Source organism: Vidua chalybeata, chromosome 8 (genome assembly GCF_026979565.1).
Source record: "Vidua chalybeata isolate OUT-0048 chromosome 8, bVidCha1 merged haplotype, whole genome shotgun sequence".
In the NCBI taxonomy this organism is placed as follows: Eukaryota; Metazoa; Chordata; class Aves; order Passeriformes; family Viduidae; genus Vidua; species Vidua chalybeata.
In genome coordinates this window covers 15,437,241-15,456,207 of record NC_071537.1, presented here as the reverse complement: position 1 = coordinate 15,456,207, position 18,967 = coordinate 15,437,241, and the positions used below count along the sequence as shown (strand labels likewise).

The following is an 18,967-nucleotide window of genomic DNA, read 5'->3' as shown; positions in this document are numbered from 1 at the left end:
TAATGATGCATTTATTCAATTTCTTCCATATTTACTGCCACAATTTCTGTAAGGAGGGACTGCATGCAAATCCTTCTCCATTTTTTCAGCAGCCTAGATACAGAACTCTGATTAAGACTGATTTTGAAAGAGTGGTTACTTGCTACTCTTCATGCTGGCACAATTTATTTTTTTCTTGCCTTTCATTTCAGAAGTGTGAACTAGCTTCACAGTTGTTGATAATTGTATCTTGTTCTCTCATTAAAAATAAATTATGAGGCACTGTGTAACTGAAATACTGTTAGGCATATAGATAACAAATTACCACAGAAATGCAGTTTTAAATTTACATTAATACAGCCTTACCTGAAGCATAATCCCTTTGTGGCAGACTTGGCGGTGGCTTTTTTTTAAGGCTGTAAATTATAATTATTACATTTATGATCTCATAAGTATCATTTACTAGAAAGGAGCATTAGCCAGACACATAAAAAAGCTGATAACTAAAGATACCTGCAGCTAAAGAAATACAGATTACCATCACAGATGCTTAGCAAATAGCTGTAGAAGAATGCTTTCAAAAAGTAGAAACTGATAAAATAATAAAATAGAATCTGAGAATTTAATACATTTTTTTCACTAAGAACATATGTTGAAAGGACAGCTTCCTTGCTCACACCACGTCTTCTTCATTTCCAGAAAGAGGTAAGATAGGGGGCAGAAATAAATGTTGATCTATCAGTAGCTGAAAATCTGTTCAGGTTCACAGAGGCTTTATTAAGACTATGGCATAAGAAAGTGTTGTAGCACTCTCCATTTGTATTTTTAGAACTATATAATTTTGTATGCACTTTATATACCAGGTCTCTCAGTGAAAGATTCTACTTTTTATTATTTTATGATGTTATGTCCCATTTTTTGGTAACTGTTACAATGGCATCACATACCAAGTGAATCAAAAGATAATTTGTAGAAATACTAAAAGGATCTTTTTGGCAATACAGGTAGGTTCATAAGTATGTGCACATATATATCTAGCAAGCAGAAGTATACACGTGCAAACACACACACACACATATATATATTTATATGTATATGTGTATATATATTCATATGTATATGTCTATTCATGTATACTCCTCCTTACTAAATTGCAGCTGTCTGAAGAAGACATTGAATTACAGTCAGTTGAATTATTTCACTACCCTGTAATGAAAGAGAAGAATTTGGGTTTAAAGTCAAGATGAACAGTGCATGTGTGACATCACAGGCCAGACTTATGCCTCTGCAGAGGGAAAAACCAACAACCCTTTGTTTTTAGTAGCCAGATAAAACATTAAGATAATTAATGAAATTAAGATTATTATTTAAAGTGACTTTTGAACGTTGTCTGACAGGTTTGTTGTAGCACTGATGAGATCTCACCATGGACCTGAAATTTTGTCTACTAAACTGATGACTTCACTCATTCTTCAGTCAGGTCCTAACAAATTCATTTGCAAAAATAAGCAAATAATTTAAAAAAATCCCACATCCCCAAATAATTTAAAATGGTTTTTTGGGATCTCTGAGCAATAGTGTTTACAAATGTTGCTTTACCACAAGAATTTGACACTCAGGACTCAGGTCCTGAGCTTGCTGCCTAGGTAATCATTGTTCAGATAATACTTTTACTCAGGGTGGTGGCATGCTGGCACTACCACATCAACTTACAAATTTTCCTGTTTTGAGAAATGCTTTGGCTACTTCTGAGTTGAATTAATAGAATTCTGTTGTTCAGATAGTCACCAAAAACACCTTATGCATGAATCAATGAATAAATGGTGCGGGCATTGCAAAAACTCAAAAAAGACCAACCCCCCAAACCAAAAAAAAACCAAACTAGGAAGATTATTTTTGCAATGTTGGCCTGCTTTTTTCATGGCTAACAACACTAATGATGGATAGCTGTCTCCTCAGGGGTTTTAACTTCCTGAAGCATAATATAACTTAGTGGACAAACAGTAAATTAAAAAGCATTCTCAACAGCTCTGCTCTGGTCTTCTGTCCAGGTTAGCACAGCCATGTTAGAAAGAAAATCCCAGGGCCACTGCCAGGGCTCATCTCACATCTTAGGAAGGGGAGACCAAGATCTCTTGATGTATTTTGTAACATGTCTGCCATGAGTTGTTCGGAAATGGTGGAGACTTGGAAAATAGAGGCAACAGTAAGAGGCTGTCTGGGTCATGGTGTAAAGTACATGGCTTAAGCAATACAACATATTTCTAAGCTGCTAAGAAGAAATCTTCCACACTTGGTACCAGGCCCTGTAATTCCTGGCAGTGGCCCTGGCAGAAAATGTAAATATGTTATAACGAAAGCACACGAGGTAAGAACAGAGGTCTGTGTCTAAGCAGCCTATCATGCCATGGTGCAGCTATGGAATAGCATACCGATCCCAAGTATCTTTCCCAGTTTTGCAAATTAAGGCCACTTGCTCATTTTGGAACCTGAATATCAATAGAAGAAAAGAAATAATGTTTCTGTCACAGAGCTGAAACAGTTCACGGCCACATCTATATTTGCTAGAATCTTTTCAAATATGTTATTTATTCTAAAATTCAAATCCACTTAAAAAGAAGTTTTCACAGTACTGGTATGATTTTCTGACTGCCAGAACTGGAATGCAGGCTCTTCTGAAGTCAGCTGGAGCTTCACTTTACAGGAGCTAGAACTGTATCCAATGTGCAAACCACAACGCAAGATCAAAAGACACAACCCTACGCCAAGGCGTGGTTATCCAGCTATTGCAGACTCTGACCTCATTGTCCACACAGATCCTTGCAGAATGGCAATTGACTCTGTCCTGTTCCCTGAAGTTAATGAGAAGGGACTGGAAGAATCAAATGCCATCCAACTGACCATGCATATATAAATGTATTTAATTCTAGTACATATATTAGAGCTTCAACAAATAACCAGGTAGCACTTGAGACATTTCATATAATGGGTTGTAGATGCTTCTCACATAAGAACAAAATGCAGGGTACAGAAATTCAGATCAACTTTTAAGAGAATAAATTATTCCATTTTAAAGCAATGTATTCCAAGATTTCCCTTTATAATATGCTGAGCTTGATCCAACAAAACATTTAGGCATGTATTTAACTTTTTTAACATATATGGTCCTGTAGGAGCTGCAAATATTTCTTAGAATTTGTATCACATTTTTGTTTTCCTGCATTAAGTGAAAAAAATTCAAATAAACCGCAGCAGAGGTCAGGGTGTTTTGCTCTAGCAGCACTTGTTTTTACAGGCTACACCCAGAAAAGGAACCAAGCATACATATTGGTAGACCTTTACATGCAGCACTTAAATTTTCCCACGGGTGCATTTCCCTACTAGTGTTTCTACTCACTCCCCCAGCATTTAAGATATGCCTGAAAACTTTGTTTTCAAAAGTCCTTTGCTTTTTGTATTGTTCAGTCTGTGCAAAGTCCACTCCCTTGTTAGGAACCATTTTAACATAATAGTTTTTACAAAAATTATATTCATATCTTTTCTGAGTTGAGTATTTATAGTATGTATTAGCTTTACATGCACTAGAACATCACACTTGTGATTACACAATAAATTAACTGAACTTTGCCAGAAACATTTTCAGAGCTCCAAAAGGTGTGATGCAAACAGATCTGATTTCCTGAACTGTGTATTCCTAGTGGAATAGCTTGTTATGCATTTGGAATTATGCAGCAACTGTACAAGACAAACTGAAAGGGATTTTTTTGAAATTGTTATTACTACTCTTTCACACATGTTCTTACAATGTGCTATGGCAGCTATAGTAATAAAAATCCTGACACTCAAAACATTCTATTCAGCTACACAGTAATTTTCATGTTCTTCAGCATAACAGTTAAAATAGGAATTATACTTTTTTCTGTTTTATTTTTCTAAGTGTGGTACAGCTTGATTTTGGTACTTTCTCTCACTGTTTGTTTAATAAAATACTGCTTTTCCCTCTGCCAAGAGTTTGATCATGAATGTTTTTTAGTTGTATCTATGCAGGTTGAAGAGACATTTAGTGACACAGCTATTTTTCTGCCCAAAGTTACTGCCTAAATTATAAATGGTATAGAAAAATGGGCCACACAAATCTGAAGCAAAGACTTACCCAACTAAAAAGCTGGGTAAAGCATCTTTTTTCCATTTTCCAGGTCACATGGCAAATGTTCAAGAAATGGACACATTTGGCTAGTGTGCAGTCAGAAACATGAGTACAAGTGCATGATTTCTGATGGCTTTGTGAAGGATGTGATATTACAACAAGGAGAATAAACTGAACTTCTTGTTTCTTATTCAACACAGTAGGTCAGCATGTACAAAACTTTAGGTGAAGTCTTGACTTTGCTATGCATGCAGTGTGACTTTTAATGCCAACTTCAGTGGAGCCAGGATTCCACTGAACAAAGCCTAGAGGCTTAAAGCTTATGATGTACAGATGAGTGCTGTCTTTACAGCATGTTTCACACATAGGCAACCATCCTACATCCTGAAACCTATGATTTCTCTGCTTCCCTGTTCTGTATTACCAAGGATGTGAATGTGAAAAAAGTGCCCCCAGCTCTCATTGTTTATCCAATGCTGGCTACACTCATTGCTGCTACACCTGAGTACATAATCCTCCTTGACACAGTGATCTGCACAGCAGCTGGGACTCAGGGCTGTAAACAGCTTTGTATGTGATTAAGGGCAAGCAGGTGACAGCTATCCTGCAGTGGCCAATATTTTTACTGCCAGAACAAACAGGAACTTTTAAGCAATGAAAAAACAACCTTTCTATTTCTTTCCTGTTACCAGGACTGCTCAGCCTGCTTTCCACAGACCTTTAAAACACACATGGATAGTAGATGAATTCCTCCCCACTTGCACACCACAGACAAACTAGACTGAAGAGCAGAAGTCCTGATGCAAGACCTTTTACATTTCTGCATAACCAAGTGCCAATCCAGACTTTAGATTGTTTTAACAAATACTGCTAATAAGTCTAATTAATTTCATGAATATTTGGTAATTCTTTCAATTTGTATAGCAGAGGCTTACAGTATATATCTGGGTGATAACTTTAGGCTTCAGATATACAAGTACACTATTTGAATTCTCTAAAATTATTTCTACTTATAATAGGTTTCATTTTTATTTTCTTTCCCAGTGTATAGATGAATCTATGCTACACAAAGCCCATTTTAAATAAAATCTTTCCTGTTTCAGTTATGTTTAGAACCTTGATATTTAATAAAACAATCCTTTAACTGAAATGGAAGTAGTGATCATCTGGATAACCATGTTTTAGAGAAAGCATCTACAGTCAAACAAAAAGCCCCCAAAGATTGCATAGTGAGGAATACAGCCAGCTCTAATTCTATAAATCTTAGCACCTCTTGTACATATCCTTATAGGATATAGGAAATCTGATCTGTTGTGAACTCATGCTTTTATTGCAAGTCTCATTATGTGCTGTGTTCAAGACTTGAACTCTGAAGTCATGTGCAGTCAAATATCAGATATTCTTCAATTTTTAAAAACTGAATTTCTGATCTTCATAACTGCAGAAAAGATTATTATGACTCAGATGAATCATAGTAACATCTGAAAGATTATTATGCTTTTATACCTCAGTTTGTGTTTTTATAACTGGGAGAGTTGACATGTGAGCTTTGTGCTGCAATCATACTTTGAGTTTTTATGAGTTTGCTCTATTTTATATATATATATATATACATATATATATATATATATACACATATATATACATATATATATATTTAAATCTTGAGTGAATCGAAGAATTACAGTTCTATAGCAGCAATCTTTGACACTTAATGATGACCTTCCCAGCTTCTGCTACATTTGGTCCATGTTACTTCCCTTCTTACTCTTTAGGAAGGACACAATCAGAGCAACTGATTAACAACAGAATTCATGGTACTATGGGACACACTTTGTAGCCTCAAATGATAAACTTAGATGCTTCTGTTGTTTCTGTCATCTTTCCTCTCTGAACTGAGTCCACTGGAGCATTATTAATTACAGTTAAACTACTATTGTGAAGTGGGAAGCCACCCTTTATTAAAAAGCAACAACTATAAGAAAACCTCTAACCCCCTCCCCTCCAAACCCCCACCAAAAGCCTTGGACAGCCTAGCAGCTCTTCCCAGTGAGCCAGTCCCAGGTGAAAATGAGTTTTTTTGTAGATGGGTGGTGAACACAGTGGTCACTGTGTTAAAAACAAAACCACAAATTAACTTAAAACCACAAGTAGTTAAAAGAGGGCCATTTTATGGGAAACTCTCCTTTTGTGCTTGCTTGGAAATAAGTGAGTATAGCAAGTGGCTGTGATAAACTGTGAACTGCAGCAATCTTAGAGTGAAAGAGAATGAGTAAAGGAAAAAATTGTCTCAAAAAAAAATCTATCTGATAGATCAGGTGTTCTACCATCAGAGCCTGCTCAAGGTCTGTGGGCAGAAACACAGCTGTGGAAATGAGAGCACAAAGGAGGGCTTGCAGGCCAAGATTACTCCTCCTGCCTGGGGAACAGGAGAGCTGGGCAGTCCTGCTGCTCCTAGGAGTGTATCCCCCTCCTCTGGCAGCTCCGGCCCTGCCTGGGCTGGCAGCAGGGGCAAGAGCTGAGCCAGCCTGGCTCTCCAGAGCTCCTGCATAGCCAAACCAGGCAGGGCCCTAATGCTGCTGCCAGCAGCTGACAGATCATTTCAGATACACAGAGCTGTTTCCCTTGAGCTGAGCCATCATGGTCCCTCTTTAAAAACAATTTAAAACAATGCTTCCACATGTCTTTTATGTACAAGAGCTGCATTTCCAGAATTTAACATGGTTGTCCTGGAAATGCTGTAGATAGGCACTGTAATTAACTTCTAAAAGTACTTAATACTTTTGTTGCCAATGACCCATGTAAAGAAACACATCTGAATAAGAAAATCTCATCCAAATGGAATTTCAATGCAAATGAGCTGTTGCATTAAGAAAAGTGTGCTAAATAGCTAATTGCTTTAAATAGATGTTTGTCTGGAAACACTGAATAATGTATTCATTTGACAAGGAAGCAAAATTACTGGAATTTCTTTCTATGTATAAATACATATGAATATTTTATAATACTTTTATGCACGTGACACAATCTGCATGTTCAGTATATCTACTGAAGTGCATCCCTGTGGAATGACATAGTCCCATCACTAAAGTACCACACACCACTATGCTCATAATCCAAACTTCCCCACACTGATAAAACTAGGGATTGGCATTGCAAACTTACTTTTTGAACTTGTTTATTATCCCACTTTCATTTTTCTTGATGTCATGCACCATCTTTTGAAGCTTCCTGTAAGATATTAAACAAAGCCAGCATTATATTACCAAGTGGTTGAACATCAATATAAATCAAGAAAAATATACTCACTATGTCTCCAATAAGTAGTTTAATTGTTAAATCATTTGTGCATGAAGTTTCCCTTCCTTTTAAAGACCTCTTTAGCATTATTTGTGTTATCCTTCTAAATACAATTAAATATGGTAAAAACAATCAATTTAAGACTAAGTGCATCAGGAAAAAAAAAATCCTTGCCTAAATTAATAGTTTTGAATATTTAAATGTTAACATTTTATCTAGAACTGACTTTACAACACTACAAGGCTATAATGGTGATGCCCTCTGATTTCTGGCCATACATGGGACACTTAAATGTAAAGAGAATAATGGACAAATAATTCACAAGCACATCTTTAACTCCTGCTGAAAACTCAAACTGCTGATTTACAGCAAAATGATACAGTGTTACCTGCTAATATAAAGAAATGAATTACTTATAGTTGTGAGAAACAGGTGTATACGTTTCTCTCAAGTATATGAATGCTCCAAAAATTCCAACAACAATGTACTACACCTATAAGAGCAGCTTGGGTTATTATCTCAACTAACCAGATACATTAAATCTGAGATGAAAAGCTCAGAAGAACTTCTGCTTTTCTGTTGTATTTGTTGGGGTTTTTTTTCTTAACAGATTCAGCTTCTGGTTCTGCCTGAAACATCAGAAATAGCCATCATCTGCAGTTTGCTGTTTCTGTGCTATGCCCCAGCTGGCACCTGGCAGTGTCTATAAATGAAAAGTAATGAGGAATGAAAAGAATGAGAGGATATCTAAATGGTTTAGTTCTAGTTTGGGGAGAATGGTTGTAAGTGTTTGTGTTTCTTTCAAAAAGGCTTGCCAGACTTCAATTAGGGATGGATGTCAGCATCAGTTACATTTCTTTTGTTGTTTTGTCAGAGCTCACCAACAAAAATCTAATTGTAGATTTCTATCTGAATATTGCTTATTGCTCATCACTGACACGAATATCTTTATATTAGCAAAATTATTACTTTATTTTTAAAAAGCTGGGCTTTTTTCACATTACTGTTTTTATTCTATAGTGTCATTTATTTGCTAAAAAATCTTCACACATGCATGCAAATAAGATCCAACACATAATTGATTAGTACAAGTACCCGAATTAGTTTGCTTTTCATTTGATCATATTTAGGTGAACTGATTAGAGCACCACGGATGTTTCCTGAGTCTTGAATGAGGCTATAGTTTAAAAGATAATTTTATTACATATTTCTATTTAAAAACGGCACATTTAAATTAGGAAATTATAGGCAGTGGTGCTGTTATTATGTTTTTTCCAAGCAGATGAGCTGAAATGAAAACATTCCCGTTTTTTGCATAGTCAAATTTCTTAAAAATCTGTGTCTCTTATTCCTTATTCTTTTTATGGAGGCATTTAGATTTCTAATTACAACTTCGATAAATTAGAGAGGTACCTAATATGCATTAGTGTGAATTTTTTCACCTTTTAAAGTAACACAGCTCTTGTAGGAGTTGTTTAAAATACTTGTTTGTTGCCTCTGGAGACTTTAACTTGTCTGAAGCCTGTGAGAGTAAGAAGATAACCACTACACTAAGTGGAAAGTGTAGGAAGTCATCAAGCACAGCTGATCTCCTGTTCAAGTGGAATCTCCTTCTGCCCATGGAGTTGAATGAGCTGCAAAAACCAGTCTGTCCAGTTAGCTGGAGGCTGAAATTTCTTGAAGTGCCAGGCCATATGAAAGGCAACAACTGAAAAGTTTTAGAAAGAGCTGTCTGTCTGATTTGTGATCTTAGAGAGACAGAAGAAAAGATAAGAGGCAGATGGAAAGGTCCATGGCAAGAGGATTCTCCAAATCTTAAAGCACTCAATCCCAGTCCCAAAGGCCATTCCAGAGCAATGAGGAAAGTGAAGCACAGAGGGGCATTTATACACCTAAGTGTTGACTGAATCTATGTATGTGACTAGTACTAAAATACATGTTGTATGGTTCTCAAATACTTGAGACTGTACTCCAAGTAAAGGGGTTTGTTGAAAGGGGACCTTACCAGAGCAGCAGCCCTGAGAGCCCCCAGGAAATGGGAGCTCCCAGGCCCAGTTGCAGGCAGCCCTTGCGTGCAGAACTACAACCTCTTTCTTCACAACACTGAGTCAGGACCTCGTCACCAACTAATGTTTATTCTCTAGTGTTCTCTTGGGATGAGCAGATACTAGAAATACTCAAGGACCTCCATCAGCTAGCATGGTAAATAAAAATAATGAGTAATGCTTGTCTTACTTTGCATTGCATATAATTAAAGATAATCAAGAGGTAAAACTTAAAGTTGCTTCTTTAACTACAAGCTCCAACTCTTCATTAAACCTGCTTGGGATCTTTTTATGCAAAATCAGGTTTGCAGATAAAGGTGCAATGTGTGTTACTGCTAATCTTTGAAAACGCATTTCAGCAATAGATATTTTGAGATCCATTTTAATTGTAACTTTTATAGACTGGATGGGACCCTTTGATCAGGATCTCATGGCACACAGTAGATTTTCAACATTCTGCAGATAATAAGTTTGGAAGTCTTGGCTGTAGGTGCTTCCAAAAAGTTTTAGGTTTCTTACAAATACATTAGAAATTCTACATGTTGGAAGGAGTAAGAAAAAAAGACAGAAACCTAAAACAAAACACATTTTAGCTCTGTGTTGCTATTTTTGTGGCTAAAAACTCCAGTAATTCAGAATGATCAGATTTATTGACAAAGGGGTCAGTAGCTGTGATACGTATGTGAAGGAAGGTGGAAAGTTTGACCATTATAAATACCATACATCCTGAAAGAAGGATTTGTTGTGTGACAAAATACCTTGCTGCACTCAAGGATGGTAGAGCTGCCTCAAGATAAAATAAAATAAAACAAAACAAACCCACCCTCTCTTTGATCTGGTCACAGCTCAGCTTATGAGGAATATGTGATGATGAAGTGAGCATGATGGGTAGGCCTGGCCTGTGACACATTCCCACCTTCAAACATCACCTGGAAGCCTTTGGCTCTTTTGCATGCACACTATCCTACAAAAGCTTTCCAAAAGCAAAATAGTTTTTAAAGAGAAAAATGAAGAAGAATAAAGTGTGTAACAAGTTTTCAACTCAGAAGTGAGATGAGGTACAGAGTCCCTAGACTTGAGAAAGAAAAGTATGTCTTAATTTCAGATAGATTTGTGTAATATGGAATTCTGCCACCATTTAGACTAGTTTTTGAGAATTTGTATTTATGAGGTTTATAAATCTGTGAAGACATTTACCAGTATGTATGCTGTAGGTATGTGTGTTAAGGCTCACAGCAGTCAGCATGAGTGGCTCCCCAGTGGACCTGTCCCTGCTCCTGCATGCAGGGAGAGATCCCTGTGTGCATGAGCAGCACAGCTCACCCACTTGTGATCTTTCTCTGTAAAGCTATCTGAGTGAACCCAGAGCTTTGCAGCTCCAGGGCACACGCTGGCTGGCAGTGTTTTACCTGTGCTGTGTCCAGGGGAGCCACAGCCCACTGCAAGAGGATTCTGCAGGGTCTCTGGAGTGGGCAGGGGACACAATTGCTTAGGGTGTCTGGCTGTGAGCACTTGTAGCTGGGAGGGTCCTGCTAATGTTTTTGGAAACAGGGCTGACAGCAGCATCAGTGAGGACTGGTGGCAAAACAAAAACTAATTTAAAATTATTTACAGGAAATTTTCTGTATTACAAGCATACCTATTTCTGTTTATCTGGGGCATGAAAATTATACCTTCTTACATTTCTGGTGTTTACAGGACTGTCTGAATTACCTGTTTTGCCTCTTGAAAAATCCTTATCAGTACTCACAAACCAGCTTCTTTAGTTAAAGAAGAGCAGAATTTTGCACATGACATGTTGACAGGTTGGCTAGGGCAACTTTACAAGCAATATTGACACATTCAGCATTAAGGGACCTGTATGTTCCTTCTCCTCCTCCTTGCATCAGTTAGGTCTTTAACTGATGAAGTTGAATTGGTTTTAAAATAGTAAAAATAATTTAAAAAATAAACACGCTGTAAATCAGGAAATTTGCATGCCAATTGCAAGTTCTTACACCTTTTTGGGTATATCTGTTTCTCACTGACAGGACAGCCTGTAGTTCTGTGCCTAGAAAGTCACATTTTCTGAAGATTACTATGTCCATTCACTTTAAGACTGAGGGTAGGTGTAGTACTCACTTTTGGCTTAAGAATGGCAGATCACATTAAAACAAAAAAAATGTTTTTCGGAGTTTTTGTTTGTTTGTTTGGGTTTGTTTTCAGGCAAATTTAAATACTTGGCATTAGAAACCTAGAATGGGATTTAGTAAGTGCAAATTTAGACTTAAAACAAAAAATTTCCAAAAATATGCACTTGCCTCAGCTATAAGGTTTTACAGGAAAAACCACAAATAGAAAGCAAGGAAGACTATAATGAAATCTGGAGAATAAAAGCTAAGTTATTAGAAGATACAAACCAAAACGCAAAGAGCAGAAAGCTAAAAATTATTACAGCTACTTCTGTTAATTAAAAAAACTCACATTAAAACATGAACTAAAGAAAGAACAGCATGTCCAGACCTCTCCTTTATGGCTTCTCACAGCACCACCACCTTCTTCCCAGCTGATCTTTGTTTTGTGTTTCTATTATCCTTCAGTTTTATGAATAGCTATGCAGGTGACCAAATTAAGAAAGAAAGTTATTGTTTCTGGACAAAGGGAAGACTCCTGCTTCCTTTTGGGGGGAGAACCTGCTTAACTAGAAGGGGATTTGTAAAACTACCACTTGAGATTTTGAAAAGCATGAAGCTCTTATGTTGAAATATCTTTCAAACTGAATTAACAAACTAGAAAAGGACCACCTTTCCTATGCCAGGCTTCCATGAAAGCAATGCTTCTGCCATGGTCTTTGTGGAAGAACATGGATTTTGGTGAACTGGGTATCTTCCTAAGATGTATTTTCATATTACTTGTCACTTTTGTGCCTCAAAGACAATGCAATTAAATGATATAAAACAACTCTACCCCCTTTGACTTCACTTCTAATTTCTCAGTAGAAAGCAAAAAGTAATACCAAATACAGAAACCATCTAATTCCTCATTAGACCTCCTTCAGGTGCTTCAGATCTCTACATGCACACACCCTTATATCATATTCTACCTGGAAGAGCAAGAGTGGGAGTCCTTTGCAAGGAAATGCCATGTGGAATCAGCCACCTGGGTGAGAGTTAGTGTTTTCAATGGCTGAGATATGTGTAAGATGCATAAAAACGTGTAAGAGAGACAGCTGAATCCTTGAGGTGCAGTCAGATAAACCACTTCAGTAGCTACTGGTCCAAGGTAGGGCCTTACAGCCCCCACCCACTGTGGGGTTTTATCCACCCCCTGCAATGGTTTTCTTGTTGGGAGAAGAGGAAGTCTGGAACTGGAGGTGGTAACCTGTGGCACCAAACCATCCATTCAAGGCACTGAGCCTTTGATCTTTATCTGTAAAGCTATCTCAAAGATGTGAAGAAAAGTTCAAAGAGGTTTGCTTATTGGGAGAAGTCAATTACAGCTACCTATCTGAGAGGAAGAAGAAACAAGGAATTGTTCTCACCCATGTTTGGGAGATGCACAAGGGGAAATGACAATAGTTTATATTCATTTTGACAAGAGTGTTGATTTTTTTAAGTCTCAGAAACATCCTGTTCTACTCACGTTTGAATTATCCACTATTTTGCTTAAAGGCAAACCCCGTATTTAGAGCAGGTGTGAGTTTACATGGTACACACAGAGGCACAGAAAGGCTAAATATTGATTGTATTTTTCATCTTCATTTGTCCTCTACGTAATCTTTACAAAAAAAGCTGTCAGTCCTCCTTGTACTGGTAAGTACTAATATTCACTGAGCTAATAAAAAATGTAGCATGTAAAGGTATAATACATTCTTGACAGAAATCATGCCTAACATGAAAGTAAAAAGTATAAGTACTTTGGGGTGATTGAGAGTTCTGCATCCATTCTAGGTTTCCAAGCATTTGAATTTGCATGGAAACAAACAAACAAACAAAAACTCCAAGGTTTGGACACCTCTTCCCTCTTATGCAGCTTGCTCTCCCCTTAATCCCAAATGGGTAACAGTGACAGTGTAGGGAATACAGAAAATAATGAGGAATATGTAAGTGACTATTACATGTCACTTCTTGACATAAAAAGGTAAGCTATGTTTTCTGTTCTGTAACTGACCTGCTCTGTTTTGAGCCTTTTTTTTTTGTTGTTGTTTACTGATCTCTTTTTTGTACCAGCTCTCTGGATGTAAGTTAATGCATTAAAAACCAAAACAAAACCAAAACTACACAAAGAAACCACATTCACAAGACTTACTCCACTTTTCTGGAAGGTTTTCAAGCAGCAGGAGGAAGTTCAACCCATTAGGCTACTCTAAAATACAGTTCCAGTTAAAACTGAATGCTGTAGCTCCAGGAAGGATTAGTACCCTATAGCCTGATCACTGAAGGAGAACAAGGGCAGAAATTTAAAAGACTTAAGTGGCTTTTATATTTCAACAAGAAGAGGAAGCAGAAAGGCATTGTAGGGAAATGAATAAAGACAGGATCTGGTATGGACCCAGAATATTCCCACTGACAAACACTGCTGTACTTGGGCTGAAAGTGTTCTTGCTCAAGCTACAGAAGCATTATACCCATCATAGATGTGGGGTGGCACTGACAGGGACCTAATGGAGGCTACTCATGGATCAGTTTTGTTTGTTTTGTTCTGAAGCCAATCAAATTTTGTTAAAACTCTGGAGAAATTCCCTGGCTGGTCCCTATGCCACTTTAGTGGAGCCCACATGGGCTGCCACTGAAAGGGGAAATTCCGCTCCTCTCTGCCCTCGGTGCTTCCCCAGCTATGATGAATCGTGGGACTTCCAGCTGGGAAACTAACTTCTTTTTTCTTTTGCCAATTTAGACATCAGCAGGATCAGACCCAGCTCTGTCACGTGGTCATTGGAACTGTAGTGCCAGTGAGAGGGCAGAGAGGGGCAGGGGGAGCAGGGGCCTTGGGAGGGTGGAAGAAAGGGACCTGCTCTTTTGGCAGCGGCTCAGACTTGTGCCAAATTCAACTGGCCATGTAGCTACAGCTTCAGTAGCACTTTGTTGCCTCTGTGCTTCTTGCAGAGATGCCTAAAGCATCTATATTTTAAGGTAGGAAGGAAACATTTAGACGCATGGTATAGCCTCTTCTATTAATAGCTTACATCACCCGGTTTCCCCTTGAATTAAGCTTGAAAAACATATACTCATGTTTTTCATATTATTGCCCATATTACATATGAGTACATTATGTACTCATTATAATTTACATTTTACATTTACATAAAAAATACGTTATTTCAATTATTTCTAAAGTATTTACTGTGTAGTAATTTATGTTGAGGTCATAAACTTGTAGCATTGCACATCTGGCTTTGCTTATGTGTGGAAAATAAACTTGTTCAAAATGTATATACTAACCGATTAGGATAAAGATGCTAATAGAGTTTTCAAGCTTCTCTTACTCCTCAGTAATTTATTATGGCTGGCACAAACCAAACATATTTACATTGCCTCTTACAGTTTACCAAAAATCTAAGATGATGCCCTAGAGCCAAATAGGAAAATACTCTCCCTTTTAGCTATTGTTTTCCATCAATTTTTCAATTCCCTTGTCTGCTGAGCATATAAACTAGTATGGTTTTCCAGTGGGGCTTTTTTGCAACAATTTATGATTGTCATATTTGCCTTCCAAAAGCAAAGCATCTATCACATTTTAATGTCCTGTGCAGTACGTAGATTTTGAATTATTCTGTAAAACACAAAACTGTTTTGTTCTGGAATCAACATATCACTGCATTGTCATATTGTGATTTAATATCTAGCACTCTACACAGCTGTGTGGGATACATTTATGAACTAATGGTAAAAAAAGAGTTTTGCCATGTTTGCTGGGATTTTGGTTTTTTTCCCATGGACATGAAAATTAATTTATTGGGTTATTTGCTTGGCTCTTGATAATTTATTATTTTACTAAAAAAACAAACAAAAAAAAACCCTCCTATGTCATTAGATCAAATCTAAATTACTCGCTTCTGCTGAGTAACTGACAGTTGCAGGCCAAGGACAGTGTCACTTGTCATTGCAATGGCTGACAAATGCTCCTACTCTGGACAGTTATTTTAGCAGAACTACAGTGTCACTACAAGGCCTTATTTTATTTGGAACATTTATTTGTTCCAAATAAATAATTTATTTGGAACGTATTTTATTTGCCAATGACTTAGTAATTTTGCCAGCACAAGTAGAATGCAGCTATAGGTACTACATAAGCATAGCTGATCTTGTGAACAGATTACACCCTTACACTGCTGTTTGCCTGCAGAGACTAAAGTAGGGCATCTCTTGATAGTTTCAATATTATACTGCATCATTTTGCCCATATTTTTGTTTAAAACACACATAGATCACAATCATACTTAAACATACTTTTCTATAAACAGCATTATAGGCAGGAAATTCTGTGTGAGAATAAATCCTATGTGGTGGTTTAGTTTGGCTTCCCCCCCCCTTCAGTTTGTGGGTGTTTTTTTTTGTTTTTTTTTTGGTTTTTTGTCTTGTAAAAATTAATGTGTTTCAAGTTTGGCTGTGTTGGTTGGTTGGTTTTTTTATCCTGAGGATTAGTCCAGAGTCCAGGTTGGGTGACATAGCTGGAAAGAAGAAAAGAAGCTTTAAAGGGATGGTAGAATGAAGTGATTGTGCAGAGAGAAGGGAATAAAGAAGGACAAATATAGATGGGATGAAGGCTATGATGTGCTGAGGCAAGGTCAGAGGGAGAAGAAAATGGATTTGACTGGAGAAGTCACACTGAGTGAAAGAATGGATTTTTGCAGTGGTATTTGGGGAAGTTTGCATTTCCTATCTCATTTCATTCCAAAGTCCAGAGATGAGAGAGAGATTCATGAACTATTTAAGCTGACAGAAAACTAGAGGAAATAGAGATTATAAAACTTTATCTTTTAATCAAAATCCTGTGTTTTCTATGGCAAACAGGACCTAACAATCCTACAGAAAAAACTTCTGTTTGTGCTCATCAGCACGGCAAATGCAGCTGGTGACCTCCTTTCCCTGTGCCTGTGAAACTCAGCTTTGAAGACTGCAAATCACTGAACTGGGATTTCATGTGACCTTACGTGCAGGCTACACTTTGCTGGGCTTACCCATGGGTGTGCCACAAAAGCTGCTGTCACCACAGAGTGGTAAGGTGCAGTGGGAAGCTGTCAGGAGACACTGGAAGCTGAGACAGGAGGTGACAATGGGTGGCAAAGACCAGAAGACCTTCACAGCTGTTATGTCCTCAGGGCAGATTAGACTTTTGTTAGAAAGAGGAGAACACCAGAGCAGGTAGAAGAGCTGAAGTGAAGCTGAGAGAATTGGGATTGTTCAGCCTGGAAAAGGCAAAGCTCTGGGGTGATCTTACCGCAGCCTTTTAGTAACTGCAGGGGGTCTACAAGAAAGCTGGAGAGGAGCTGATTACAAGGGTATGTAGTAACAGGACAACAGGGAATGGCATCAAACTGAGACCGGTTTGGATATTAGGAAGAAATTCTTTACTGTGAAGGTGGTGAGGCACTGGAACAGGCTGGCTTGAGAACTTGTGGCTGTCGCATCCCTGGAAGTGTTCAAGGCCAGGTTGGATGGGGCTTTGAGCAACCTGATCTAGTGGAAGGTTTTCCTGCCCATGGCAGAGGGATGGGAACAGGATGGTCCCTTTCAACCCAAACTACTGAAAGATTCTATCATTTGCATAGCCTCTCCTCTGGACTCTATGTAACTAATTAGAGGTTGAGATGTTGCAGTTGGATGTGGGCTTTGATGCCTAATTTTGTCATGGGGAATATTCTGTATGTTACTTTGAAACTCCAGTTAATTTCTTGCTTGAGTTTATTTTTGTTCTTTTGTCCTGTTCAAGTTCATTGAGGCAATAAACTAAGTTAAAATTTGCCTTGAAAAAGCAGATTAAGTTTTTAAGACTGTTTGCTACCACTAAGAGGAATTAGTAGAACTACTATAATAAAATATTTTCTTACAGCACAAAACTAATATTCAGATATCCCCCAAACATTTTCTCCAAAAGTAAATGCTCCCTATGGTAAAGCATCTTATACGTAGGATGGAATTTGAGATAATAAATAAAATTTCAATCCCAAATGAATTTTTTTTTTCTACTATACACTTTCAAGAAGACATATTGTCAGAAGATCCTCTGTTAAAGAAAAAGGCCTAGCAGTTACAGCCAAGCTACCAGTAGAAAATTAGTGAAGACTATAAACACCTCCAGGTTTGATAGACAACAGACATTTAGGCCTTAAGGAAACGCCTCCTGATTTTCATAGAATTAGGACCTAAACCCTTCTGATTAACAAGTGGGATTAATACAAAATCCTGCAAAAAACCCCAGACACACTTGTTCAACCTGAGAAAAGTAAATTGCCAGTTTATTTCCATTTCCTTTTAAATGAGCATTATGCTTGGAGATAGGGATTTTAAGCCTTTGCTTTTGCTGGGGGCAGAGACGGACTGCTGCAAATTAATGAAGTCATGTGAAATGAACATGAAACTGTGCTCTTGGAAAAGGCTGTTTGCAATCTGGAACTTCCTGGCTGCATGACCTTAGGCAAGTGAAGGCACGTGGCACACTTTGGTTTGTGCCATGGTTTGCCCATTACCACAGTGGTGATGATGCCTTCACAAGGACTTTGTGCCACACAGCAGAGCCAGCTATGGGCAGAGGGTCATCATTAAGGTTTGTGGTCATAATAAAAAAATGCAGCAAGTCTGAAGAGATGCTGTGACACAGTCACATATAGTAGCTAGAAATTAAAATACCAGGAATCATAGGAATCATCATTATGGTCTAGGGAAGTTAAACCACAAAAGAGTTTGCAAGGTTTGTGCAGACTTTTCTTTAGAGTTGCTAACTTCCCATTACCCATGCTGCTTACTGTCCCTGATCATGAGTCCATCTATTTCTGTATGTTTGCAGCATAATTTTTTTTCCCTGAAGTTCAGTCTGAAATCCAGTCACACTAGAGCTTGCCACAGCAGTATGGCTACTGCTCATGTATTCATTTCACTCTTTGGGCAACAATTCAAAGTACCAAGTTGCTTTTATGCACCCCAGATTAGTTTGTCTCACAATAAATAACCAAGCCTTTGAATTAATTTTTCCTGACTATAAGGAAGCAGTTAGAACACACAGTGTACTCTGAGGGAGTATTTGTATAATACTGTGCATGCCTTATAAGAAACACTATATAGAAATGAATACCAAAATTCCATGAAGTTCCAGCATTCCTGTCCAACTATTACTGAAGTTAGTTGAGTGGCTTAACTGCAAATAATGTACATACCACAACATGTTAGGCAGACAGTCATATAAGAACTTTTATAGTTCTTATTGTTGCAATAAGCTTAACAAATGGAACATGTTAAGAATTCAGATCTGATGTAAGATTTGCTAATGCAATAAAAAGCTACATCTGGTAGGCTCAACT

General features: G+C 37.7%; 1 protein-coding gene across 3 annotated transcripts in view; it reads right to left on the bottom strand.

Moving 5' to 3' along the window:
* Positions 1-18,967, bottom strand: part of BLNK (B cell linker) — an 85,946-nt gene that overhangs the window by 22,046 nt on the left and 44,933 nt on the right. For 2 of the 3 annotated variants that reach the window (XM_053949623.1, XM_053949622.1), the window contains exons 2-4: positions 7,292-7,357; positions 2,412-2,468; positions 346-395 (exon numbers count right to left, since the gene is read on the bottom strand). In XM_053949623.1, the coding sequence (XP_053805598.1) occupies positions 346-395; positions 2,412-2,468; positions 7,292-7,357 (173 nt within the window). The remainder of the gene's footprint in view (positions 1-345; positions 396-2,411; positions 2,469-7,291; positions 7,358-18,967) is intronic. The other variant, XM_053949621.1, reaches the window with a different exon arrangement.